Below are 27151 nucleotides of genomic sequence, written 5' to 3' on the forward strand. Positions count from 1 at the left end.
CAACCTTCGGCATGACTCCTGAAAAAAGCTCCCATTTATACATTTTTATTCATAAACATACTATTAGAATTATGCAACAAGGCTAGGCATACTGCACATCTAAAAAATGGGCGCAATCAGACAGAATTAATATCTAAGGAGATGTCACTTTTGCCAAAAAATGTCTTCCAATTCCTACCTGTTTCCTTCCTATTGAGGGCTGGCTCTTAGTTGTAACTTAACGTCATACAGTCTGATTCTCTTTCTTTTAGCTTTGTGGCTTGATCCTTGGCCTCTGACCATTGAAGATGATATCTTGTCTGAGCAGCTAACATAATCCTTTAGGAAAAATTTCTTCCAGAGCTCTACTACTGCTGACATCTTGATGCTTTGTTAGACTCCTTATTCTAAAATGACTTATCTGAAGATGTTTAAGTATCTACGTTCTGATGGAGTTGCAGGTAAAGGGTCTGATCCCTTTCTATACTCTGTCTTATAATCTCCTCCTTGGCTCCTGGTGTTCTAAATGGAGAGAGAAGAAGAAGGCAGTTGGCCTATCGTACCTAGTATCAGAATGCATCGCAAGTGCCAGTAATAGTTACAGATTAGTAGAATTTCATAACTCATCAATCCCTAAATATGCTTATTCCTATTTCAGTCTTTATGTTCTGAAGTCAGAACAGTATTCTACAAATGTTATCTAGGAGAATCTAAAACTCTTTCAGTGTTAGGTATGTTAGTACCAGCATGATGAGAATACTAGGAAAACTAATTAATTCTTGAGTTAGGATGGATGAATTCATTTGCATAATGGGGCCAAGAAAAACTTAACTGGATGTGTGCATAAAATATAAACAGAATTTTAAGTGTCTTCTCATGAAATGATTCCTGTTACATAAAACTTCATTTCCCATTTGCTTACCAGGGGTTTATCTTCCACAAATAAAATGGGACTGCTGCTGGAGGACAGTGCAGCAGAAGCTTCTTTAAGAGATCTTCTCAATATTGCGCTGTTGTTCAACTTGAAGAGGTAAAATGTCATCTCTTATTTAAATAAACAGCAGGGGCAATGTAGAGAAACAGGTAAACACTCTGACAGGAATTCGGTCCAGGGAAATTTTGAGATAAGTCTAGAAATGTTATGGGTCTCTGATGTGTGTCTGAATGGGGATCTAATTTGTGGATATCCAGGTTGGGCAAGAAGATCAAACTCTGTACTGAATTACCGAGAACAGCCACTGAAGCCCACTGCCAATCCTGGCATACTGCCTATACGTGTGCCCCTACACAGATCCTGCCCAGCTGGTAGAACTCAGATTCACTCCTGAACGGCACTTAGGGCATAAGTACAGCCCTGAGGGCAACTTCTTGCATTTCACACATGAAACACTTTCATTTCTATATACAGACTTAAAGCCAATATTTTAGGAGAAAACAAGCAAGGAGAGCAAAAGCAAACAAGCAAAGTACAGTTTTCCAGAAATGACCACGGCTGATATGACTGCAGTCATAAATTGCACGAATGCCATACAACGCACTCAGGCCTGCTTGAGGACTATCTGAAGTATGCATTCCTGACCTCACTTGGGATTAAGAAACCTCTGGAAAGTCTGAGTGACATTGAATATTACTGAGGTGTTCATAAACTGAAACGCGCAAAATTTGAAATCATTCTAAACCAGAAAAGCATGTGCTCTATTTCATGCCAGAAATTCAAGAAACAAGCCTCAATTAAACATGTATTTCAATCAGATTGCTTCAGTTCATGGCCTGTTAGCCAGGTCTGGCCTGCAAAATATTTCTTTCTGCCCACTGGTTCTTCTGACAAGGGGGTTAGGAGCAGTTGTTTGGACAGCAAATGCAGTCAGAGGAGCCAAGGGCCTCCTGCTGTGCCTGCATGTGGCCCAGCACAGAAGAGCCAGGAGTCTCTGCTTCCAATTGTGAAAATGAACGAAAAAGCAGGAAAACTGCTGCTATTGCATTAACTCACTGCACCAGGCTGCTTGAGAAGACTGATATGTAGAATCATAGAACGGCTTAGGTTGGAGGGGCCTTAAATCATCTAGTTTTCCAACCCCCCTGCCATGACAGGATTGCCAACCACCACTTCAGGCTGCCCTGGATCCCATCCTACCTGCCCTAGAATATCTCCAGAGATGGGGCAACCACAGCTTCTCTGGGCATCCTGCTCCAGCAGATCACCACACTCTGCTTTAAAAAAAAAACAAAAAAAAACAACCTAACCTAAATTTCCCCTCATTTAGTTTAAAGCTACTTCCCCTTGCTCTGTCCCTATCACACAACATAAAAAGTTGGTCCCCCTCCTGCTTGTACGCTCCCTTCAAGTACTGAAGACTGCAATGCAGTCCCCCTTGAGCCTTCTCCTCTCCAAGCCCAGTTCCCTCACCCTTTCCTCATAGGAGAGGTGCTCCAGCCCTCTGTTCATCTCAGTGCCCTCCTCTGGACCCGCTCCAAGAGCTCCAACATCCTTCCTGTATTGGGGGCCCCAGGCCTGGATGCAGTGCTGCAGATGGGGCCTCACAAGAGCCGAGCAGAGGGGGACAATCACCTCCCTCTGTTGTCTGTCACCCCTTTCTTGATGCCAGGTTGCTGTTGGCCTGCCAGGCAGCAGGAGCACAATGCTGGCTCATAACCAGATTTTTGTTCATCAGAACCCCCAAATCCTTCCCCACAGGTTTGCTCTCAGAGTTCTTCTCCCAGGCTGTGTTCATGTCTGGGATTAAGAATTCAGAGAATAATATGACCTCTTGGGTTGATTTTGTTGAATGGATGCCATAAACATACTATTTAATCCCTGTTTACTATAGGAACAACTTATAACTGAAAGAAATGTGGCTCTGATGGCCTGATAGCAATGGTCAGATAGGATTTCAAGACAGAAGAAGAAATCTGATGCCATATCAAGCAGCAGAATGAAGAATGGAGCACGGATTCAGGCATGGGCTTCTGCAAAGATTATGCAACTTGCATTTCCTGTCAAAGTGCTCTTCATTTCATTTGGTGGAAATGCAAAGTTCTGAATAAAAGCAGTCATTATAAATGAAATCTCAAAGCTTCAGTAAGAAGACAGACAAGCCAAGGGAGATAAGATGGCTTTTTGTTTCTTCAGTTGCATCCCAGATATATCACACTACTATATTATGGTCCCCCCCTAAGCTTTAATTTAATTAACATGAAGGAAGGGAATGGAATTTTAGTAAAAGTTTAGCAATTCCCCTCCAGGCAAACTTATTCAAATAACAAGTTGTTCTTTTCACATGCATTCATTTCCAGACTTTTGAGTGCTATCAGTAATTCCTGCACAACATTTCAGCTCACAAAAAAGAAAAAAAGCCCTTCAGAACATGATATATTACAAACATCAGCAGAACACCATATTAAAAAGATAGATGGTGAACGTACTTTCTACTTAAAGCATACATATTCTACAGTATGGTAGAACAGAAATATCCCAGCAAGCACCAAGACAGTTTTTTCTTTTTTTTTTTTACAGGGCAATGCAAGTGCAGTATCACATGGCTGTCCCTAAACTAACAGACATGGTCTTGGTGACACAGGCAGCTATTCTCTTCTGAAAGGAACTGCACAGGGATATGTGGAGGTACCTGTCCACATCTGTTCAGCTTGGATGACAGTGCCATGCTCTGCTGTACGGTGCCCTGAGGGAAGTTTACTGCCTATATTGCACCTCATTGCTCAACTTTACATTGTAGCTTAGGGAGCTATTGTGAGACATTATCAGGGATATTAGAGGAATAACAGATGGATAGAAGACTAACGAAGAATTTGTAGGAAATGTTAATTAAAGTCTCAGCATTTGGAAGGCAAACAAAATGCGTGGATATTAAGTACTGCATTAAGCAGACAGTGAAGTCCTCGTCTGATTTAAGTTATGGCAAAACTGTCAAAAAAGTAAGGACTTCCCCAAGCAGAATGAGGTTTTATATCTTTGGAGTGGTATTCAGTTTCCTGCTATGACCTAAGGGTAGATATCTTTGTATAAATATACTGAGTAAGTCTCCTGGAGTGAAAAGAGATCAGAGAATCACAGAATCACAGAATTGTATGGAGATGGAGATGGAGATGGAGACAGGACAATGTACACAGGGTAGGATGAGCTGCATGCCCACTGACTGCACTGGCTCAGCTCAACAGGACCTCTGAGATAGTCCTGCTCTGAACAGCAGGTGAAGGCCACACAGAACTGAAGTGGTAGCATAAACTAACGCTGAGCCAAAGCCTCAGCTCAGTGCTGCCATGACGGATACAGACTGAGAAGTCTAAGGATGGCTGAATCTCTCTCCTGCTCTGCTACTGCAATTCCCCTCCCCTCCGATGCACCAATGAGATCCCATCCCCTCCCTCTGATAACTCACAGCATCAGCCTCCACTCTCATGTGATAAATATTCAGACAAGTGCCTTTATGTTCCTCCCACACTGCCCTTCGTGCCTGGGAGGGAATTCTGTAAACATCTGCAGAGTTATTTCACTACCTATCTCCCACCAAATTTCTTATGAATTCTTGCTTCCTTAGTACCTAAAAAACAATAAAACAGGAGGCTGCTGGCTTTCTGGACACAGCTCAGTGATATTCTGGCCCAGTACTGTTTTGCTGTTGCCCTGAATTCTGCTATCTGGTTGAATCCATCTCTTGTTTCCAGTTCAAGTTTGCATTGGTTTGGTGAGGGCAGCCTCTGCTGTGTGGCTGTGTGCACCTGGATGCATGGTAATACAGATCAATAATACTGGAAATTATCCAATTCTGAAACTTATATATCAGAAAATCTTTCATATGCTGGATTGGTAGATAGCAAAGCAGATCACTGAAGTGTTTAGACATACTTAGAGCCAAGGGTTCAATTTGCAGTTTTCAGTAAAAACCTAGATACAACAAATTACACTCCTTTACTTTTCAAAGACACTATAATCAGTGTTTTTCAACCATTTTCTGCAGCAAAAATCCACAGAGATGCTTCATCTTTTGAAATCAATATATGACGCTTCACATCATTTAAACTTCAATAAAGCACACACTCTGACATTACGCTTCCAAAACATTTGTGATTATTGAGAGAATTTCAGTACCAATATCCTTTTAAAGCTGAAGAACCAACACTGAACAAAGTATATAAGTTTATCATCCTTCGTTTACATGGATATCCAAAAGTATGAAGCCTTTTGCAGCTTCTAAGGGTAAGAAAATGTGACATCTGGCATGTGAGATCAGAGATTCTCATGTGATCATCTGACACTGTGAAGGATGATGTTTTCATTGCTGAAAACAGCAGTCCTTTAGACAAACAACCTTCTAAAACCCAGTGGGTTCAATTAACTTTATATATTACTTTGCACAAGACTGCATATTATTTGAATTCAGATTTCATTAGGCATCATCTTTTTTAAAACATCTTGAGGTTCATTTCTGATTGATTGCATACATTATTTTTTCTTTTTAACATCGTATTATTTAAATTGCATGTTAGAGCTTGTAGGAGTTTCCTTTTCTCTTTTATAGAAATTCCTTCTTTTAGCTGTTGGCGCAACACCAAATTTTGACAAAGTCTATGCCTTTAAACCACAAAGAATCAACTGTCATTAGATTTTCTTCTCATAGTAACATGGCCATTTTTTTTTCTTCCAAGTTTTAGTAAAGCCACTGGATTTTAAACCACTCAGTTTCATTTATTTCTCTTTGGTTGGGTATAACAAAATCAACTGTTGTTCAGCTTATACCCTCAAGGCCCAGGAATGACTGGAGAATAATTTCGTATTTGTACAACATAGAAAAATATAGTATGTTGAAGGCAGGATGACTAAGGTAAGAAAACAGAAGAGCAACTTTAATGAACAAAGTTCACTCTGCAAACCTTGAACCAAGATTCATGGTTTTCTGAGACACAGTGCAGGTTCAAGGAGACTCTCACTGGAGCAGGCTGGAGCTAAAGAGCAGTGACAGCTGTTCAAGTACCAATGGGGAGCCGGACATTTATCACAGAATTGAGGAAGATGGATGAAGGGGAAAAACTTGGTAACAATGAATGAAATTTTCAAAGAAGCACAGAAACAAAACTTCCACTGAAGGCAACAGAAAACAGACACATTACTGACAGACATCCTGGCACGTACAGCTCTTTCTTCTTCAGGACTTCTATGGCAATCTGAAGGCAAACTGCAATTTAATACTGCCTTCCCTCAGACCAAGTACTTTTTCATTAAAAAGTGAATAAAGCTGCCTAAAAATTGCCCCAAAATATTTACGAGTAGCCTGTATTTCTTATCGCTCCTTGCTGACTATCACAGAAGTATCAGTTTAGACCATCACTTACCTCATTAAAAGGTCTGTAAAATCAGTATGAAAATTGCAATCAAATATAATTATATATTCAAACAACTTTGTTCTCTCAAAGAAGTACATGTACTTTCTGTACCAAATTCTTGGTTCAATACTTTCAATTAATGTTACATTAATTCTCCTCCATGGCAGCCTTTTTAACTGTCATTTTTATACAATGTTTCCAAAAAGTATTCCTTTGATTAAAGATCACAAATGATTTAATTTTATTACAAGAAGAAATCCAATTTGCCACTTATTTCCTTAATAATGACAATAACTTCGGTGAGGCGCCCTGCCTTTCTGAAAATTGTCTCCTACCAATTCTGTTCCAGATAATGAAGTAAAATTAAAAGAAGAGTATTTGTAGTGGCCGCACCACCCATTTTTAACTTGCCTTTTGAAAATTTACTTTGTTGTATCATTAAGTGATAAGATGCTGCTTCAGATCAATATCCTCAGCCAGGCTGAACATATCAGCCAGGTTTCTCCACAACTCACTCAATGCCATCATTGCAGTTACCTGCCCATCTCACTGCAAAAAGTATTTCTGATTCAAAGTAATTAACTTCAATATTTGACTTTCTGTCTATTGTAATAGTTAGAGGAAGTTTTTTCTTGACTATACTGTTGGCTTTGGTGGCCGCTTCAGAGATGCCATCTAGTAGAGTGCACGGATCCTTCTCACAAGGAGTGATGACATTAGCACTAAGCCCTTTTCCTCCCTTGATAAACCACACTCCCCTCAGCCAGTGTTCAGGTATTTTCAATTTACTATTAAAAAAAAAAAAAAAAGGAAAGTAGACAAATATTTCCATTAGAGTTTAGGGCTCAAGATAGCCTGACAGTATATACAAGAGATGTAGTAGCCTCTCATGAAAGCTGCTTTGCACTTACACAAACACACACAAATATATATATAAGAAGCGCATATTGTATCAAAGGTTAAACTACTTTACATGACAGAGTAGACTGGGGGGGAAAATCACTTTAAGAGGACATCCACACTGCTGGTAGTCTTTTCTAGCAAAGCTTCAATGCACCTTAGGCCTGAGGAAAGAAAAGTTGACTGTCAAATCCCAAAGATGACAAGCAGAACCTGAAGCCCTACACATGAAGATACAGAAACAAAAGGCGAGAAGAAGCTGGCCAGAGTGCTGGTGGACAGAGCTGTGAGCAGATCAATCCAAAGACAAGGCCAGGCAGATCCCAATCCATTCAAAAGCAGCCCACTTAGGCTCTCTGGGCTGCACTGAGTAGACATAACGAATTAAAAGTGACAGCAGGAAGGAGAACAAAATGAAGAAGAATAAATCATGCAACAAATTCTGCAGTCAGAATGAAGCAGACAGTCCTGGAATAAAATGGAATCGTCGGTATATAGCAGAACTGAGCAGAAATACAATATCCCCCAGAGAAAAAATGCCACGTGCTGCTGCTGCTCCCTCTTTTCTGTCTTTGGTGTACAGTGAGTAAGCAAAGCAATTTACTTCAGTCATAAGGCTATCTGTTCTCTGGAAAACCCCATTTGTAAGGAAGTCTCTCACAACTGCACTTCTTTTAAGGAAAGATATTCTCTGTGAGCCTTATATCCTAAACAGGACTGTTAATGTCCCTATTGGAGTAGGTTTCCTTCAAGGGAGCTACAGAGAATCATAGAATGGGTTGGAAGGGACCTTGAAGATCATTCGCTTCCAACTCACTGCTGTGATCAGGGATGAAGCACGAAGAAAATGATTACTGGTTTGGGAGTATGTAAAGCACATCTGGTTGAACAGAGATGCTTTCTGTCAGAAAGCCTACAAAGAAGTTTTCTAAATATTGCTCTGACTGTAGAGAAAAGAGGTCTGCAAAATTCTGAGAAAGCAACTTCAAATGGCTTCCAGATGTTCAGTGATAGACAAGCTCATTTCCTTAGATAAGCAGCTTCTTATCTGGAAAGTAACATAGAGAACTGGGTAAGCTAAACAGAAAGAAGGAACACCTGTCAGAAGCTAGAGTGAACCACACACACACAGACACAATAAAATAGAAGATTAAGGATGAGATCACTGCATGCAGAAGGAATTTCTGAAGTCAGTATAAGCCTATAGATGAATCTATATACAGACTCACAAGCAGAAGCTTATCAAGCTACTGGAGCATATACAGCATTACATCACAGATGAGCTCAATCCAGCCCTGAACATCTTGACCTCTTCATTGTTTTTCTCTGAACAGGCTCCAACTTCTCATTTTGAGTTCTGTTTAAAGTGAATGGCCCATTATTGTCTGCAGTATTCCAATTTCAGCCCTGCCAAGGCTCTATATAATGGCATAATTATTCATAGCTGGTAGTGTCATCATTATTACCTTTCCAAACATACAAAGACGCGCCTGTACCACCCTCTGGTCTCTTGGGTTAATCAAAAACGAAGCATTTTTAATCCCTTTAATTTTGATATTTCTTTGTACTCTTATCTTTCTGTGTACTATAAGAGGGTACATGATAACAAAGAGAATCTTATTGTTAGCATTTCTATGAAATTCTATTAAAAGATGAGAGAGAAAAGATGACTCCAACCAAGACAGATGAGCAGGAGAATTTGCAAGAGGAAGAGTGGAAGGACCGTGTTTAAACTCACTCTAGGCACTTCAAATAGAGCTTTTGTCTCTTTTGTCTCTCATAGTCTGCCCCACTCTTGCTTTTTGTAAATATAGTGAAGGTTGTAACCTGCTGTTTGCAAAACACTGCTATAGGGCACTGCCATGAAATGGCAAGAGCAGAGGCGGGACATCACTGCAGATCTGGCACAGATTCAGAGTCTAAGAGGAAAGTACCCTGAGGCTTTTGCTGTAGGTCCAAGTGCAGTTTCTACTGACCAGGAGCTGTGAAATTCTGTGAATATACAGAGAAATCACAGCGTGTCACAGGTCTTGTCACTCAGGAGACACACAGAAAATCTGATTTGTGAGACTTCTTGCATAAAATCAGCGTCCTGGAGCTCTGCGCTGGTTAAGCTTATCCCTGTCATGTTGTTATTGTAAAATGCAGATCACAGAACTGCGCCCCAGGTCTGACCTCAAATGCCAGTTTTGATGGGTCTGAGAGGAACAGAAGTAGTCCTGACTTTTAATACAGTCTCCCTGATCCACTGTCATTTCCAGAATGTCATTCAATTCTGCAGCTATGCTCTTCATTTTGGTGTAATAAAGCAGCAACATTTTCTCAACTTCCATGAGCTTAATTTAATAGATATCTGATTCATTCTTACTTTACTTCAGCACACCTCCTGAAATTTGCCTGATCATTCAGAAGCTTCAATCCATCTGCTCTGCACTGTACTACCTTCCCTGTCCCAATACCATCTGAGCACTTAATTAACTTGGAGTTTAGCTTCCTCCTTGTCAGTCATTACTTAAGATATTAAAAACAACAAGTCTCAAGATGAATTGCTGCATATTTGATACCTCACTCCATTATAAATTGTCTGCTTAAAAATTATTCACTGGTTTCTACCTGATAGTGATTTTTTTTTTTTTTTTCTCTTCATTTTAATATACTATGCAGTATTCTGCAGTATTTTGCCTAGAGAGGTGGTGGATGCCCCATCCCATGAGATATTCAAGGTCAGGCTGGACAGGGGTCTGAGCAAATTAACTAGCTCTAGGTGTCCTGTTCATTGCAGGGGAATTGGGCCTAGATGTCGTTTAAAGGTCCTTTCCAACTCAAACGATTCTAAGATTCTTATTCAGACAATAATTTGATAAACTCTCTATGAAAAGATAGAATCATAGCATCATGGAATTGCTCAGGTTGGAGAAGACCTTCAAGACCATCACGTCCAGCTGCAAAACAGTTTGGTTCAAGGACAAAAATGTAGCAAAAATGCTACTGAATCCTATGACTCTAGGATTTTATTCTGCAGAATTGAGAGATACTATCAAGCAGATACAGACTATCGATTCTGTCCAAGCCTACTTTTTACTATTTTTCCTGGTACAGTACTTACATTTGCAAGTAAGCAGAGCAGGACATAGGAAGTACACAATAGGTTAAATCCCAGTGCTCTAGGTTCTGTGTATCTACCCAGTCATTCTTTGCCCAGCCCATTCTGTATCTATCAGCTGAGATCAGCACTCTAAGTGTTTTGCATACCACTTTCTTTCTGCTTAAGGGCTTCCTAAGCAGTTGTGATTTTAACAAACCATAAAGTAAAAATCAGGCTGGCAGATGAATACAGAGATTCTGAAATTGCATTTATGTTTTTCCTCATGGCTGCATTCACCAACCATTTGTTAAACCATCACATATTTCTAATGCTGTTGCTGCTCTATCTGCTGCGGAAGTGTGCAAAGGATCCAAATTAAAAATTACTCTTTCCCCCTTAGCAAGAACTTTACAAAGAGCACAAAAAGAAAGGATGAATGTGGAAGCTCAAGTGCTGTGCTGGGACTTAAAGACCCCAGATGAATCTAGTTCTCTGCCATACCTTCCCCAGGAAAACACAGGCATTTCAGTTTGACACTGTGTGAAAGTATTTAATTTATACACAGGAATAATTCTGTTTGTTTCTCCAACACTGCAAAGCACTGCAACAATGACCTCATTAAAAGGCTGAGAGGCCTGGAGAAATATCTCTTACAGCCATAAACCTTATCAGTATATAGATGACACTATTTAATAAGTAAATGAAAGGGAGGGCAACAACACAAAAAGGACTGTTTCTAGAATTCCCTTGTTTTATATTTTCTCTAGTGACAGTGTTATCTGCGGGCCTCTCAGATACACGGCTTAAACTGATAGCTTCATATCTCATTGGAGAACTCTCAGCAAGCCAAACGTGAAAGAAAGGATAAAAATGACTTCAGATAAAAGCTTCAGTCCTGTAATTTCCCTGTGAATTCTGTTTCATCATTTTGGTTGATCTTACATGGCACTTGACTGAACAGGGCTTTTTTTAACCACTAGTGACCCAATGATAATGAAACCACACATAATTTAAAAGCACTTTTCTTTTTTTTTTCCTTCTGTTTATAGTTGTTATGGATGATGTCCTTTGAAGTATCATCCATGAAGCCACCTTTGGTGCAGAGAAAAACAGACCCTCATCTTACAAAAATGAAACCCTTTTTTAAAATAGATGTTAAATATTTCAGTCGTAAGTCTCCACTTTTGACATCATAAGATGGATAGAAGAGGGAAACAAGTCAAATTTAATTGGCTTTTAATTGCCAAAGTATTTCCACTCTGTGCAGATGTTATTCACTAGTGCCAGAATCTGAGTGCAGGGCTAAATAATTAATAACAGACAAAGTTAATCCAAGGAATGGGGTTCATCTGTCCATGTATTGCTTGCACAGGCAATGAAGAAAGGAATAGATTTCTTAAGGTCTAGTGATACTTCTTAGAGTTACTTGCAGCCAACCTGCTCTGTTTTGCTATCAAATGACTTCAGAAAGGCAGTCCAAATTTTGGTAACCACCGTTTACATCCGTCTCTTAAAGTAAGACAGCTGCAATTCTACACCAAGAAAAGTGTACTATTAACTACTATAGAGCTGGTTCCCATTATTTGATCATATGAAAATAAAATGCATATTGTTAAAAACAGAACAAAACAAGCTGCACATTCAAAAAGGAAATTGCTGCTGCAAATGGGGCAGTGAAAGAGTTTCTCACCTCAGAAGTGCCTCTTCTGCTGACTCTGAAAGAGGGAAGCAGGGGCTAAGCCCTTGGGGACAGTCCTTCCGCTGCAATTTACAGCTTGGAAGGAGATGCTCAAGTGCACGCTAATGGCTCCCTGGATGAGAGAAGCCTTGGGGACACCAGGCTCAGCCTATTTTCTCCAGGGAATATAGAGCTCAGCAAATAAATTAGCCAGACATTCCTTAAACCCTCAACCCCGACAGAAGACAGAAGGATCTCATGTTGTCAGTGTGTATCAGCACCTCTTGCCTGTCACATAAGTGCCTGCAAGCTCTCATTACAATTAGAACCTTATAAAGCTGAGCAAGCTCATTAAATTCTGTTCTGCTGATCCCATAAGGTAAACCTGTTCGTTTGAATTAAGGTGCCTTTCTTCATGTAACGTGTGGACTGCATGCAAAATAGAAAGCTGCATCTGTCTCTCCTTTCTCCCTTCTCTCCCTTCCTCCTCCCACTCAGATCACACAATTTCCAGCAGCATTCCACTTCCTTTCAAGCCCTTCAGACATCAAATTCAAATACACAGCTTTTTCTTAAGTTCATCAGCAATTCTGACACATGTGAGCTGAAGCAAAATTCCCTGGCCTCTCTTTGGCACAAAGCAGGGCTGATAGATAAGCAAGAATGTAATGACTGTCTTTCACCAAAAGTTTTCTCCTTCTGGAGGGAAAACAGTACAGTATTTCACTTGAATGTAAGTGGAACATGTAACCAGTGATTTTTACATCCCCAGATCAGCCATGATCTTTCAGTACAGCAGCACCTGCCCTTCCCACTCAGAAACACTGGCACAGCCACTGAATTGTCTACAGAATCCCTTAACTAAATGTTTTGGGCACATTGTAGCCTTTCTTCCAGCTTATTCTGAATTTTTATGGAGAGCTTGAGTTTGGTTCACAACTCTCACAGATGTGGTCATGTATCAGCTTGAATGAAGTGTTTATTTCCTAGATTTGAGCAAAATGAGTGAGATCTCTCCAATACACTTCAAACTCCTACTGATGAAATGATTAGCAGAAAACTCACTTTGAAAACATTGCAGTAGTAGGAGATACTCTTGATACATTCTTAAGATCACAGTTTCATCTTTACAGTGCCCAAATGCCCGGAATAGCAGTTTATGACTCCTTCACATGATGAAATTACATGCACATGACTTGTCTCATCCGAGTTAAAGCACAGTATGGCCCACACACACACACAGAAAATATGACAAATAGTTTCAAAGTCTTTTGAGATTTCTGTTGTAAGTACCCTCATTTTGAAGATGACTCTGCAAATAAATGGTCACATTTCCAATGCTGTTCACCTGCCCATGTAAAAAAGGACAATTCAGCCTATTTGAAAGAACTTCAGAAATACCTTAGCGAAGTGGCAGCAGTATAATTAAGACATTCAATTTTTAATGGCGATTTATCTAAAACAGGATGAAATTACATCGTAAACATTCCAATCTAAGAAAACAACACTATAGAATCACAGACTCGTTAAGGCTGGAAAAGTCCCCTAAGATCACCATCACCACCATGCCCACCAACCACATCCCTCAGTGCCACATGTGGCACAGTGTTCACATTTTTTTTAACATCTCCAGGGATGATGATCCCACCACCTTTCTGGGCAGCCCATTCCAGCATCTAACCATTCTTTCTGAGAAGAAATTTTTCCTGATATCCAACCTGAACCTCTTGTGGTGCAACTTAAGGTCATTTTTTCTCATCCTATCACTGTTACCTGGGAGAAGAGGCTGATCCCCACCCCACCAAAACTGTCCTTCAAGGAGTTCTGAAAAGCAATAAGGTCTCCCCTGAGCCTCCTCTTCTCCAGACTGAACAATCCCGGTTCCCTCATCTGCTCCCCTTAAGTCTAGTGCTCCAGACCCCTCATAGATTCACTGCCCTTGTCTGGACACACACCCAGGCCTCGATGTCTTTCTTGTATTAATGGTCCAAAACTGAACACAGATCTCAAGATGCAGCCCCTCCAGTGCCAAGTATATCTAGAAGTTATTTTATGCCTTAGAAATATGGTAAACAGTGAAGGGAAATACACAGCTATTACATCATGACAAAACATCATGAGGCACTGTGCCTTATGAAAGCAAGAGGCCAGTGCTGAGAAGCACTCAGATATTTGGCCTCACTTAGGCAATTGAGTATTTTATGAACCAGACAGGACATAGAGAGAGCACTTACACTGTACAGGCTGTAGGACAGGTTACAGTCTCCAAAATGTTGAATCAGAGTTAGGGCAGCAGGACTGACCCTATTCCCATGTATTTTTTGGAGCATGAAGCAATTTTGCTTTCGAAAGGTTCTCGGAGGAATGAGGAAACTTCCTTGTGGAGTTTGGCTTTAAATTATTTTCTACCATGCACAAACTTAATTTAAATTTCATATTACAGATACCGTGACAGCAATGGATAATTAACACATAAAGTGCTACATGAAAACTATTAGGCTTTAAAATAAATGATCTCAGTATCTCTTCTTTCCAGTTTGTGCCTATAACTCAGCTTTTGCCACTGCTTTGAGGGGAGAAAAAATGTCATTACATTTATGATACTAAGGAAGAAGCACTGTGAGGCACCTCACTCAGCACATGCAATGCCTCACTTCAGCTGCAGACACTTACATTAGTAATTTTCTGTCAAATCTATAACCCACACACTTTTTTCATTAGAAAACAGCCACCAGGATCTCTGAGTATCACTCAATTTATCTTCCCTATGCAATAATTGTACAAATCTTGTATTTAGGTTGCTGTTGTGTTAGGATTTATCTACTTCAGTCTCCAGTACTAGTCACAAGCAGCTTCAGCTAGCTGATTAGGCAACACTTAGAACGGATTTGGCAGCTAATATCATGGGCTGTTGCTGCTCTGCAGCTGCTAACAATGTTTTCCAGCTGCTGGCTGTCTGGCTGCTCAAAAACACTTGTGCTTCTTGCAAACCACTTGACGTGGATGTAGAAGAATTTTCCTTTGGGCAAGACTGGCCTACTAGGCACCATCTCCCAGGAGCCAACTCCTGTCCCAGTGACTGAAGATAATTAACTGCTGCAATAACTTACTATGGGATGAAATGAATTCTATATCACAGCCAGTTTTTAAGACTTGAGAGAGACTTCTGAGCAAAGTTCTAGCCTCAAAGCTGAAGCACGTTTCTCAATGAAGTGTGCTTGATGTATGTGTTTACTTGACGATGCTCAGTCCAGCGTGGCCTGGTAGACATCCCACAGCCCAGAGCTCCTATTCATTTCTCAGAGAAGATACAGGATGGCTGTCAGATCAACATGGGCACTTCTCTGTTTCTGATTAGCACCAAGAGCTTCAAGTCCAATACTGCATGAAAAATAATTGTGTAGTATCTCATGTACATAAAGGAGCCTGGCACTCAGAACTGAACCACTCCATCAGTGCTTACTGTCAATAGGTTGATGAAACTGAAATTTAGGCTCATGTCCTGACGAGAAAAATACATCCCTGTCAATTTTGTGAAAAACTGCAAGCTTAACTATCTCTTTTGGCTTGAATATTGATGTTCTCCTCTGCTCTTACAGAGCTTATACTTGCTCTGCTACCTCTGGGGCAGCACCAGTGTGTTCTGTTTTCTGAAGCATTAAGTGGTTTGAAGGGGACTGGTGGTACAGCTGAGACTCTGATCTCATAGCTTTCCTGCTTCTTCAAACCTTGTTTGGGCAAGAGCCAGAACAGAGCACTTTTCTGCCCTCCTTAGACACCAGGAAATACAGTTTTTGTTGTATCTTATATAAAATTACATGAAATACAAAGGAAGACACAGTAAGCAGCTCCTTTTTCCTTTCCAATTTCTTTAACATCTTTAGGGGCATAATATTGTCCATTGTCCTCTTTATTCTAATTGGAATTCACATCTTTCTTTTCTCTCCTTTTCACTTCTTTGTTGTAACTGGAATTCACATCTTTTCCTTTCTCACCAAGACCAACAAAGCACCTACAAAAGATGCTGGCTCCTTGACAGGTTCTATGTGAAACTCAGCTTCAGCGGTCACATGCTGAAAGCAAGAGGCCACAAATTAAATTGCTAATGTGCAGGTAGGTGTATAGGAGTGAATGAATGAATCTTTCCTTTTGTTCATGGACTTAAGGAGGAAGTCACTACTGTCAACAACCATGATACGTTTGCATTTGTTTTTCTCCCTCAAGAGCCCAGTGACTGGATTTCTGTACCTACGGTAATTGTGAAACTAATTTTTTTCAACTACTGTAAATCATTATATTTAAAACTTTGATAAAACTGGATAGGGGGCCAGAAGGGATCACTGAAACTCCCTCTTGCATAATGAATCAAAGAAGCCTACTAGTATTTTCTGTACCAAACTACTAATATTTTCTATTCGAGCGACGTAGAAAAAAAACTTCCTTCCAGATATCTGGTGACAGTTAATTTCACATAGTCTGGCACTGCTGCTCAGTAGAGGGCAGACAGATATTAATTAAATCAACAGGGTTCATCAAGGACTGTGCTCATGCTCCCAAACAGCAAAATGAAAACCAGTTGCAACATTCCGTCTTCTGCCATTCAGTTTAAATGAAACAATCTCCTAGGTATTTTAAAAGGTTTAGGAATCTTTTATTTTCAGTCAATCCTTCTCCCTTCTCAACTGGGAGCATTGCAATATTTTGCATAAAGCAGACCATGCCTGCTAATGAGCCACAGCTATGATGTGATGAACAGAGCTAAGTTGAACTTCAAATGTAGATTGCTTAGTACTCAGAGTATATATGTCCACAAAGCATCAACTTTGTATGTATGTTGCTCCACCAAATTCTCAGAAGATACAGGTTTCTCCCCACATCTCTACTTCTGAAAGATCTGTACTTGCTTCTTCGAAGTTTCTTCAATTTCAAGTTAAATCTGAACAGCAAAATTTCCTTCTACTTTGAGGGGACTCACTGCCTCTACACTCTTGGTACTTGGAACTCAAGGCCTTTGGAAACAGAACAAAAGTGTCTTTATGTTGCACTAGAACTTACTGGGGCATTGCACTGATACTATAAACAAATAAAGCCTCTGTCTCAAGGAATAGATGACCCATATTTGAATTTAATGAACCATTATAAATATTGCAAGATATCAAGCTGTCCTTGCTTGATATTATGTGGATATGTCCACATTTCTCTTTGTAGGATCATAGCTCAAACATACAGAATGAATTACAGTCCTCCTTCTTTCCTTCTGGTTTCAAGAAAACCAAGCCAGTATTTGCATTTTTATTGACATGATTACTTCTACAACACAATTTTTGTTTTTATAAACAGCTACCAGCCTTTATCCTGATGTCACTGTTGTTTGTGCCATTTGGTAAAAATCCCAAATTACAAGAAAATATCCTTCTCTTACAGTGGAGATTTTGTGTTCATGCAACTCAATTCTGCACTGGACAACAAACTGTACAGGATAACATGATACTGTCGAAAGGACAATGTAAAAAAAGGAAAATGGGTGAAAGGTTACAGCCAAAAAAACCCCCATAAACCACTAAGAAAGCACCCCAAAACATTCTTCTTTATAAACATGTTGAGCTTATTTAAATGTCACCGCTGATTCCTTCAGCAGGTATCTTTTTTTAATCACTTAATCAATCTAAATGCTCTGAGTTCCCTGAGACTCAGACTTACTGAGGGCTCAGTGTTGCTGTGAGACAGCTTCCAGCCTGCATTTTGCAATAAATCTTGGAGCACTTCTAAAACAGAAGTTTTCACACTTGGAGCACTCAGTACAGTACACAAAGCACTGTACTGCTTGTGTGGGCACTACTGAAAAACTCCTTCACTTGGTATCTTCCTATGTGATTTCAGCAATATAGGCAGACCATGTGTTTTTGTAGCTGGAAACAGGATGAATACTATTTTATATCAAAGAGCCAAAGGCACAAATCAGAAAAGACAGCAGAAGACCTGATTCCTATTTCTGGTGTATTTCTATTTCTGTAACAACATAGAATACCTTTTGTAAAGCACTTCACAGAAACCCAATTTTAGAAAATCACTGTTAAATTTGATTCCTTTTTTTTAAACAAATAAAGTTTTAAATAAAACTTCCCTTATAATGAAGAGTGAGTGACAAAGGCATAAGTCATACTTGCAAAACACCAAGGAAGATGTTGCCTTTGCTTCTAATGTGAACTGAACTGGGTTTCTAGGACACGATCTTGCTGACTACTCCTGAGTAGTAAATCTGGGATGCAGGGGAACCTCCACATATATGATGTTTATGCACTGTAACCTCCAGGAGCCACATGCCAGGACTCGTTGCTTTTTCTGGTTAGCCGCAAATTACTTTTCTCTCTAAAAGGAAAAACATTCTCAAGACAGTTACAAATAAGATAAAACATTTATTTCTGGGGTATTTATGAAATTTGAGAAGCTTCTTGGCTCCAGCCTCAGGCTGTAGTAAATTGGCACGAATCCATCACAGATCCATTATCATTAAAATGAGTAGCGATTGGGAGCCAGATGGCACAACAGTTCAGGGCACTCAGTTTCAGCCGCCTATTTGTCTAGACTGCTCCATGATGAGAATTGAATAACATCATTTGGCTTTGCTTGAGCTAAAAATTTCAACACCTTAACAAAGATGACCTTCAAAGATATATATTTGAGCCTACATATATATAAAGGTAAGGGTTTGGAATTTTGTTTTTTGTGACAAGAAAATGACCAGTATTTTGGTACGTGCACACCAAGTCTACCTTAATTTATGAAAAATATATGCCAAAGAAAGGCTTATAAGTTTGTGACAGATGGAAATTAAATATTTTTGGAATACTCTTTTATATTATTATACCTTCTAGGTTCTAAGTTCTTTTTTTTCCTCCAAAGTTCAGCATCTTGTCATTTCAGTTAAATACTAATGCAGTGTTCTGCTTCAGTCATTTTTCAACTATCCATGAAGAAGTACTGCTATTTCTGTATATGAGCATAAAAGAAATTCCTCTCCATGTTTCTTAATTTAAAAAACAACAACAACAACAACAACAAAAAAACAACAAACAAAAATAATGGCACAGTTTTAAAAAGAGAGCATAAGCTGTTATAGAACTTTGCCCTGCAACAAAGTTTTGCCTATTTAATTTGTTCAAGAGCAGGTTGTGTTGTTAAATGACCTCTATCCACTCATACGGAGGTATCACTTTCTGTAGAGCTTCCTTGTTTGGCAGACAATGGTACAATGAAATGGCAGATTGGAAACTGATGCTAAAGAAATTCATGCTATACATACATGAAGCAACTGAAGCAAGTGGATCTAAAGGTTTACAATTTTTCCTGTTTTAATGTCTCAATTTGAAGATTAGATGTCTTTCTAAATTTATGATCTGATTGAACCTTGCTGCAGGGATTATCAGGCAATGCTCTATTGCTCACGTTAAGAAGGGACTCAAATTAGGTAGAACATAACAGCTCCTTCTGTTCTTAAAATCTTACAGTGGTGAATCATCCAATCACTTTTCCACCAAACCCACAGAAGATAAGAATGAATATTTCCAAGGGGAAAAAAAAAAAAAGCAAATAATTCCTCTAAAAAATCACACACATATTTGAGGACTTTGGTAGCATCTTGAAAATAAAAAAAAAATGCATCTGCAATCTCAAGCCACTTTTGAGAAAAAAGACAAATTTGCTAAAAAGATTTAACGCCAACAGCACTTGCGGCCCATTCCTCACAAGCAGAGTTTTCACAGAATAACAGAATGGCTTGGGTTGTAAAGGGACCTCAAAGATCATCAAGTTCCAACCTCCGTGCTGTGGGCTGGGCTGGGATGCGGACCACTAGAGCAAGACATCAGACTGCCCAGGGCCCCATCCAGCCTGGCATTGAGAACCTCCAAGGATGGGGCACACACAGCTCTGGGCAGCACCTCACCGCCCTCTCAGTGGAAAACTTTCCCGACATCTAATCTAAATCGCCCTCCTTTTGTTTAAAGACATTCTCACTTGTCCTGTCACTATCTAACATGTAAAAAGTTGGATTTCTTCCTGTTTTATAATCTTCTTTCAAATATTGGGAGATTACTGGAAGTTTTGTGCAGCGTTGGCCTCACTCCTGCCCTTGTAACCCACCAACTTAAGTCCTAACTCTCAGACTTCTAACATTTCTCCTCGTGTTTTGTTCTTCCCTTCTGACAGACCAGCTAACATCAAGGTCAAACACAATCTGACAGTGGAAATCAGCTTGGTGCCAGTCAGTAACTTAGGAACACACTGCTGGCTAAGCTCAATGCCGCATGCTGGATCTGATTAATGGGCATTACAACATTTTCAAGCCCAACCTTCTGCAGCCCGTGTTAGTACTGCAGCATTTTTTGCATTTTATGAGTAATTTAATGTGATAAACAGTATGAAACTCCTGGGCTATGCAGGCAAACAGGCAATGTACAAACTTGATTTCAACTTCAAGAAAACTCCTGTGGAAATACCTGAAGAGTGATATTTTTAAAAGGTCCTTTAAGAGATTTACGAGTCTTAGTGCTCGCTGTCAAAGTGACTGGTCAGGATAAGACTCACTGCAACAAGTTCAACTTGTTGATACACCTGACTGTGTTTGCATTTGTGTGCCCCACCTCAGGGTCCACTGCAGGCTCGTGGAGGTGAGGGAATGAAGGAGAAAGCTGCAAGCAATTTGGTTTGAGGGCTGAGGATCTTCCCAGGTGGTACCATTTGGAGGCTGACATGAGACCCTGCCTGCCTGGCTGCCCACAGTTGCAGGTTTATTCTTCAGTGTTCAGAATGTCACTTTCCACAGACAGGAATGGTTTCATGTCAGCTAGGAAACAGATTTTCTGCACCAAACATTTTAATGTGGATGGAGAGTTTCCTGATGAGGTGAACAAGGGGTCCAGTAATGTCCAGTTTCATCTTCTGAAGCTCACTTGAGATATGGATAAGACTTGCCTGGACTGGACTTCTCCCCCAAATTCAGTAACCTATGTAGTACAGTATGTTTCATTATGAAACTCCTCTGCAGGCATTTATGGGAGAACATACTTCCATAACTCTTCCCTAATAACTGCAGTTTTCCCAAGACACAGTTGCACTGTCATGTGAAAGAAGCACATGATGATGCTGAACCCCCACTCTGCAAGCTCGATATGAAAAGCAAGTGCTGGTGTAGTGCTCCATCTAAGCCCATGGGCTGCACTGATAACAAGTGCTCAAGTTGCCATGCTAGTTGTGGACATACACAGCTAAGCCAAGGAAGCACTGAGATGTGCAAAGTGGCTTTTTCAAGCTTGAATCTTCGTAAGCTCTGGGTCCTCTGTAACCTGCCTCATGTGTCAGAGCAGGTATTCAATTTAGTCATCAACAGCAGAATAAATTCAGACAAACACAAGGGTCATCAAAAGATCTAACATTTCTTCCTGCATCAACCAAGACTGCAAAGTATAACAGACATATTTACCTAAAAAATTCAGAACAATGTGTTTGTATATGCTACAAAAGTACTTCCAGATATTCTAGTGCACAGACATCTTGGAGAACAAACACATACTCAAAATTAACATGCTGTTTTATGAGATGGAGTTCAGATCTTAATATAACAAGAGCATAAGTCAGCCCAGAAGACAAAGCTTCTGCCTCTTTCGAAACTGATGGATTATACTTGGCTCATTTTGCCTTTAATATTTCTACTGTAACTCTGAATATCCTGGATGATACTGATCACCTTCCTTTCCCACCTCCTTCTTTTGGTATATGTCTCTCAAATACGTGCAAACTTTTGCTCATTCTATCTCCTAAACCTTGTTCATTCAGGCTATTCATCTAAAACATTATTGTAATTGCTCTTCTATTTTTAACCTTCCATATCTTTAGGTTATTCATAAGTGTTTGAGGTTTCATCCTGTGTTCCACAATAAGGTCACATTAAAATGACCTTACTGCTCAGATCCTTACATAGTACAAATGATGACTGCTTAGCTGAAGTCAAGGAACACTCATTTATGAGATGTGTCTGTGAATTATCTTGATTTCTGTTGACTGATCTTTTAATAAAAATGAGCACACTGAAATGGGAATAAGACAGAATATATCATGAAGATGAACATGTTTTCTACCTTGCCGAACACAAGGATTTCACTTGAAAAAGAACCCCCAGGGAAATTAGGACATGTCAACAGTATTCAACTAGCTTGTAAATACACGATAAATTTCTGTAAGCAAGCAAGCAAATATGCATGGATTAATGATGCTATAAGCAGAAATCTACTGTTTGTAACAACATATGCAAAATTTTCTTTCAATCAAGTGCCAAAGTGTGACTCATTTTCTGCACTATGGGAATCACTCAATCTTCCCAAGTAATATGGCTGAAAACATTTATCATTTCATCTACAGGTCCACTTAAGTTCAAATAGCTCCATGTATGATCTTGAAAGAGCTGTAACATGGACTGAGCAGAGAAGAACAGATACTCATTCCCCCACAGATTTGATAATGCTAGTCTGCTGCACTTGACAACAATATTAGCAATAAATTGCATACGAACATGGAAAGCCAGGTAGCTTGTGAATGATTTGTACAGAGGTAAGGAGGATAAGCTTCCTTCTCTGGCCAGTCTGACAGCATCCACACCATGAGAGAAAACATTTAAGCTAAACAAAGCTTTTTACTACTATGGAAAAATTACTATTCTAGTGCTCCTACAGGTGAAAGACCAAGGTAATAATACATGGAAGTCCTAATGAAACAAGCAGAGCAGACAACTTAAGGTATCTCCCAGAGTCTCATATATTGTACCTCCATGATAGTCCAGTAAAACAATAACAATAGGTGATGCAAAAAATAGAATTGGGGATAGAATCCTTTCACCCTTGAAGTCAATGCAAAAGTTTCACTGTTTTGGGAATAAGGATTCACCTGAGTGCTTTTATTTTCCAGTATTTACAGTGAAGAGGTGACTAGTTCACAGCACTCAGCTCCTCCATCTGCTGTGTGTTTTAAAAAAAGTTATAAGATTTTAAGAGCTGTATTTAGCAAGTAGCTCCACTGGCTTCTTACGTATTACAGGAACCAGTTAATGATTAAAATAATGATGATTGAAATGAATAATTTTGCTGATTTCCATCATTGTTGCTGGCTTGTCTCCAGATATTTATATTTCCTTTTCCTCCTTCTGTTCATCCCACACAATCTTCCCTCCATGGCTCACTGTGGCCACAATTAATGTGAGGACTATTTCTTCTTCTTCCTTCCCCGTCATTGCTTTTTTCCAAAACTTTATTGAAATTCGCAGTTTTTTAAAAATAATATAGCAAGCAGTGCTTATTGTTTCATTCAAGTATGTCATTTAAGAGAAAGAGACTGAATCAATACAATTACACAATGAAAAAACACACAACACAATTTTTTTTGTTTTGCCTGCATGTATATCTATAAAAAATGGCAGCAAAAAATATTTTCTAGAGCTTGTAGTCTTCCTGAGGGGGCCTGTTAAAATCCAAGGGAATCTGTCATTGCAAATGATGGAATCCCAGATGAGAAGAGTGGGGATTAGCCTGACAAAACATCTGCCTATGTCAACACTCAGTGCCAAGTGAAACAAAGCTCCACCAGACTGATCCAGGCAGCTTAATGTCTGCACTCTGCCACCACCTCCCCCTGACAGCTAGGCATGCTTGCAGAGAATGTCTGCTTCTTCCTGACACTGCTGAAAGACTGAAAATCTCATTGCAAGTGTGGCTCTGCCTTAGCACAGCTCTGCCTTAGCACTTTGCACCAAAAGTGCTATGAATGCCTTGCCCTCCTCAGCTGCAAAGAGGTAAGGATTATAACTCTGACAAGACAGTGTTACTTACTTGGGATAGCGCCTCTGCTGAAAGATGGGCAGAATCTCTGCATCTTGATTTGACTGTAGAAGCAGTAAATCCCGAAATCTTTCTGTCAGGACAAACAAAAAAAGAAAACAAACCCAGACTGTGACTCTGCATTTTATGTTCAGGCTACCAGTAAGCAAGCAGTAATACGAGTGAATTCCCTTCTCCAGCACTGATAATTAGCAAAGGGCCAAGCTAAGTTTGTAGTGAAGATAAATCTATATATTCACACAGACAAAACTCCTAAGACTAGAAATCACTCTTTCCTGTAAACTCCTTTACTAGTATTTTAAAATGTTTTGATTTTTTATTTCCATGTAATGCTGAATTCCAATAATGCTCTGAAGTTTCTGAGGTCTGCATATAGGACTTCTGCATATCATACACAGCAAGAAATTGTCCCTGCACTGAAGAGATCAGTCTAAACACAAAGGAGGAACAACTAAGAATTCACCAAACACTCAAAGATCATAGCAGTCTAAATGAATGTAAATTAATTAATCAAAATTAAATCAACATATAAGTCCTTGGGTAACTGACTCACTGACATTTCTAAGGAAGGCTGAAAGAGTGCATTGCTTTTTGCTCATTACTATTGCCTTAGTTCCAGATGGGACAGATTTGTTCAGTGTCTGGTATGATGCTATGTTTTGGTTCTGTGAGAAAAACATTGTTAACACATCAGTAGTTATAGGTGCTGCTAAGCAGTGTTGTACAAAGTCCAGACCATTGATAGAGAATGGTCCAAGTACCTGGAAGGGAACAGAATTAGGACAGCTGACTTAAACTGGCCAAAGGAATTTTCCATACCATATAATATCACATGGGAGGAGTTTTGAAGGGCAAGGGAGTTCATCTCACTCTCTTCTGCTGCTCGGAGGGGGAGGGGGAGGTTAGCTGGGCATCAGTCATGGGGTGGTGAGCAACTGTGCATCATTTGTTATATACCTGTCATATACATTCACACACACACACACACACGTATATATATACATACACATAGTCCTATTATCCTTTTATCTATCATAGTAAATAGTTTTATCTCAACCCACAAGTTCTGTTTATTTTATTTTTTCCAATTCTCTCCCCCACCTCATTGGGAAGAGGGTGAAGGGAGCAAACTGCTGTGTGATGCAGTCACCTGTCAGGTTAAACCACAAGGACAATGTATTTGAAAAAGTGAACCACAGTGTCATTTGCAGTAGCTAAGTTACTTGTAACTTGGCTTCTCTGACCAGTAGGTGTGGGGACAGCTGCTTTGGGTAGCTGCCCTTAATTGATGTTCTAGAGGTAGCTCGATGCAAAACAGATGTGGGATCTGTACAAGATTCTATCAGTATCAATTTTTCAGTTTGCTGTAGATGGGAACCTCCTCAAATTATCTTGATAGAAAGAAGGAAAATATACTCAGGTCAAACTCCCTTAGCACAGTTCTCAGCTCTCCACATCATGGGCGTGCTCTGCTTCTTTCCATACTCTGCAACTTTTATTTAACTACTCTTCTAGTGGCACAGATACTGAGGACGCTGCTGATATATTTCCCACCTTGGCAACTCCTGCTTTTCCTGCAACACCTATATACCTTGAAGGCTTCAGCTACAGAGTTTAAGCCTCCATCATCTGCTGAGCCACTACTGTTTGCAGCCTGTTGTAGCTGAGCTACAAGTTTCTCTAAACTAGCCATCTTTTTCATATATCATTCTCTTTCTGGGAATTGAACTTCCAACAAATGTAGACCTTCCTTCCTTGGTATCCCTAGGTATCTCAAAATATCCTCCAAAATAAGGTTTACAGATAAGGATATCAAGGGACAGAGAATCAATGAAGATGAATCTTCCAGCTCCAAAAAGGAGTAATTTCCTACTTCTTACAGTTGAGCATGTGATGGTTTTCTCAACAATAATTTTTATGTCATATTATATAATTACAGCTAAAATAGATCAATTCGGATAAAGTTCTACTAAGTAGCCATTTAAATGAAAAAAAATCACCTATGCTTCATAAATTATATTACTTTGATGAAGGAACAATAAGTTCAAAATAAAAAGTGTCCTGATAAAGGCACAGTTGTAAAGGTCAAGCCCTTCTGATGGTATGACCTAGTCTTCCAACAGCTAGCTAGGAAGTTTAGCAAACATCTCAAACAAAACTCCAGCAAAGAAGAAACAAGGATTAATAGTTGCTACCTTCATTTCCAGATCTCTTCAAATTCAATTTTGAAGCATATGTACCTGTGAAATTCTTACCACATCTTCAAAGGTAGCTCTTAGCTTTTCCTGTACCTGCCTGGGACAGAAACAGGATGTGGCCAACAACAATAAATATAATGCTGTAAAGATGGAAACAAAATTCATTGGGCATTTGCCAAGGAAGATCCTGCTCACTGTCTTGACAAAAACCTTTGTCTTTTTTTACCTCTTTCTGAACTTTCAAGAAGAGGCAAAGATTTTTTTTATTGCCAGTCCCCTGACACACGGCAGTATGCTGCATACAGGCATGCCGTCATCCTTCCAGATGGTATGCTATGATCTTCGAACGCCGCAAGACAAGAGATGAAAGATTTAGGTAGTGCAAAATATCCAACTGTTTATGTGTCAGAGCAAGCACATTAACTTCCTCCCCCACCTCAGGAATCCTCATGTATTTTTGATATCTCCCAAGACAACTCAAGTTACTGGTGCCACTCTAGGAACTCTTTATAAATAGGCTTCCTATGAACAACAGCAGCCTTTGTATATGCCTGGTGGAGGAGTGAGAGGAAGTTTTCAATGGCAAACACTGAACAAAAGGACTTCCCTCTATGACCTGAGCGTTTTGACCTTCAGTGCACAGTTTAAGTCACGCCTATGAAGGATTTGATTAACAAAATGTCTTCTTGGTGCCTGATCTATTTGTTTTTAGCACATACAACCAGGTGAAAAAGCAATGGAAAACACTGAGAGTCACTCTCCATTCAATACTGTGCAACACTCAGTACATTTAAGTGTGTCAGACTGCTCTGGCAAATGTTACAAGAGCCTGTAATTTGGGAGAGACGAAATTCATCTCATGTTGGGCACAGATGTGTCCCACACCAGCATTCTACTTGCATCCAGGCTGGGTTCCATCTCCAACCTCTATTCTCTGACTTCTTCTTAGGGTGCTGCCCTTTCTCCTTGGCCTAGGTCTGCTGGCTGCATTCCACAACTCAGTTCAACAAGTTGCCATCTTGAAAATATTTCAAATAGCAATGTGACAGGGCTGGCGAATATTGGGAGTGAAAGCAGCCAAAGCATC

At 39.8% G+C, this 27151-nt stretch overlaps 1 protein-coding gene across 3 annotated transcripts in view; it reads right to left on the reverse strand.

The window, feature by feature from the left end:
- NOX4 (NADPH oxidase 4) overlaps positions 1-27151 on the reverse strand; it is a 114918-nt gene that overhangs the window by 24302 nt on the left and 63465 nt on the right. For all 3 annotated transcript variants that reach the window (XR_008203062.1, XR_008203066.1, XM_052669876.1), the window contains exon 13: positions 23858-23939. Coding sequence is in view for 1 of the 3 variants with exons in the window: in XM_052669876.1 (XP_052525836.1) it covers positions 23858-23939 (82 nt within the window). In the remaining 2 variants the exon portion in view is untranslated. The remainder of the gene's footprint in view (positions 1-23857; positions 23940-27151) is intronic.

This window comes from Tympanuchus pallidicinctus, unplaced genomic scaffold, assembly GCF_026119805.1.
Source record: "Tympanuchus pallidicinctus isolate F22 unplaced genomic scaffold, pur_lepc_1.0 scaffold11, whole genome shotgun sequence".
Lineage (NCBI taxonomy): Eukaryota > Metazoa > Chordata > Aves > Galliformes > Phasianidae > Tympanuchus > Tympanuchus pallidicinctus.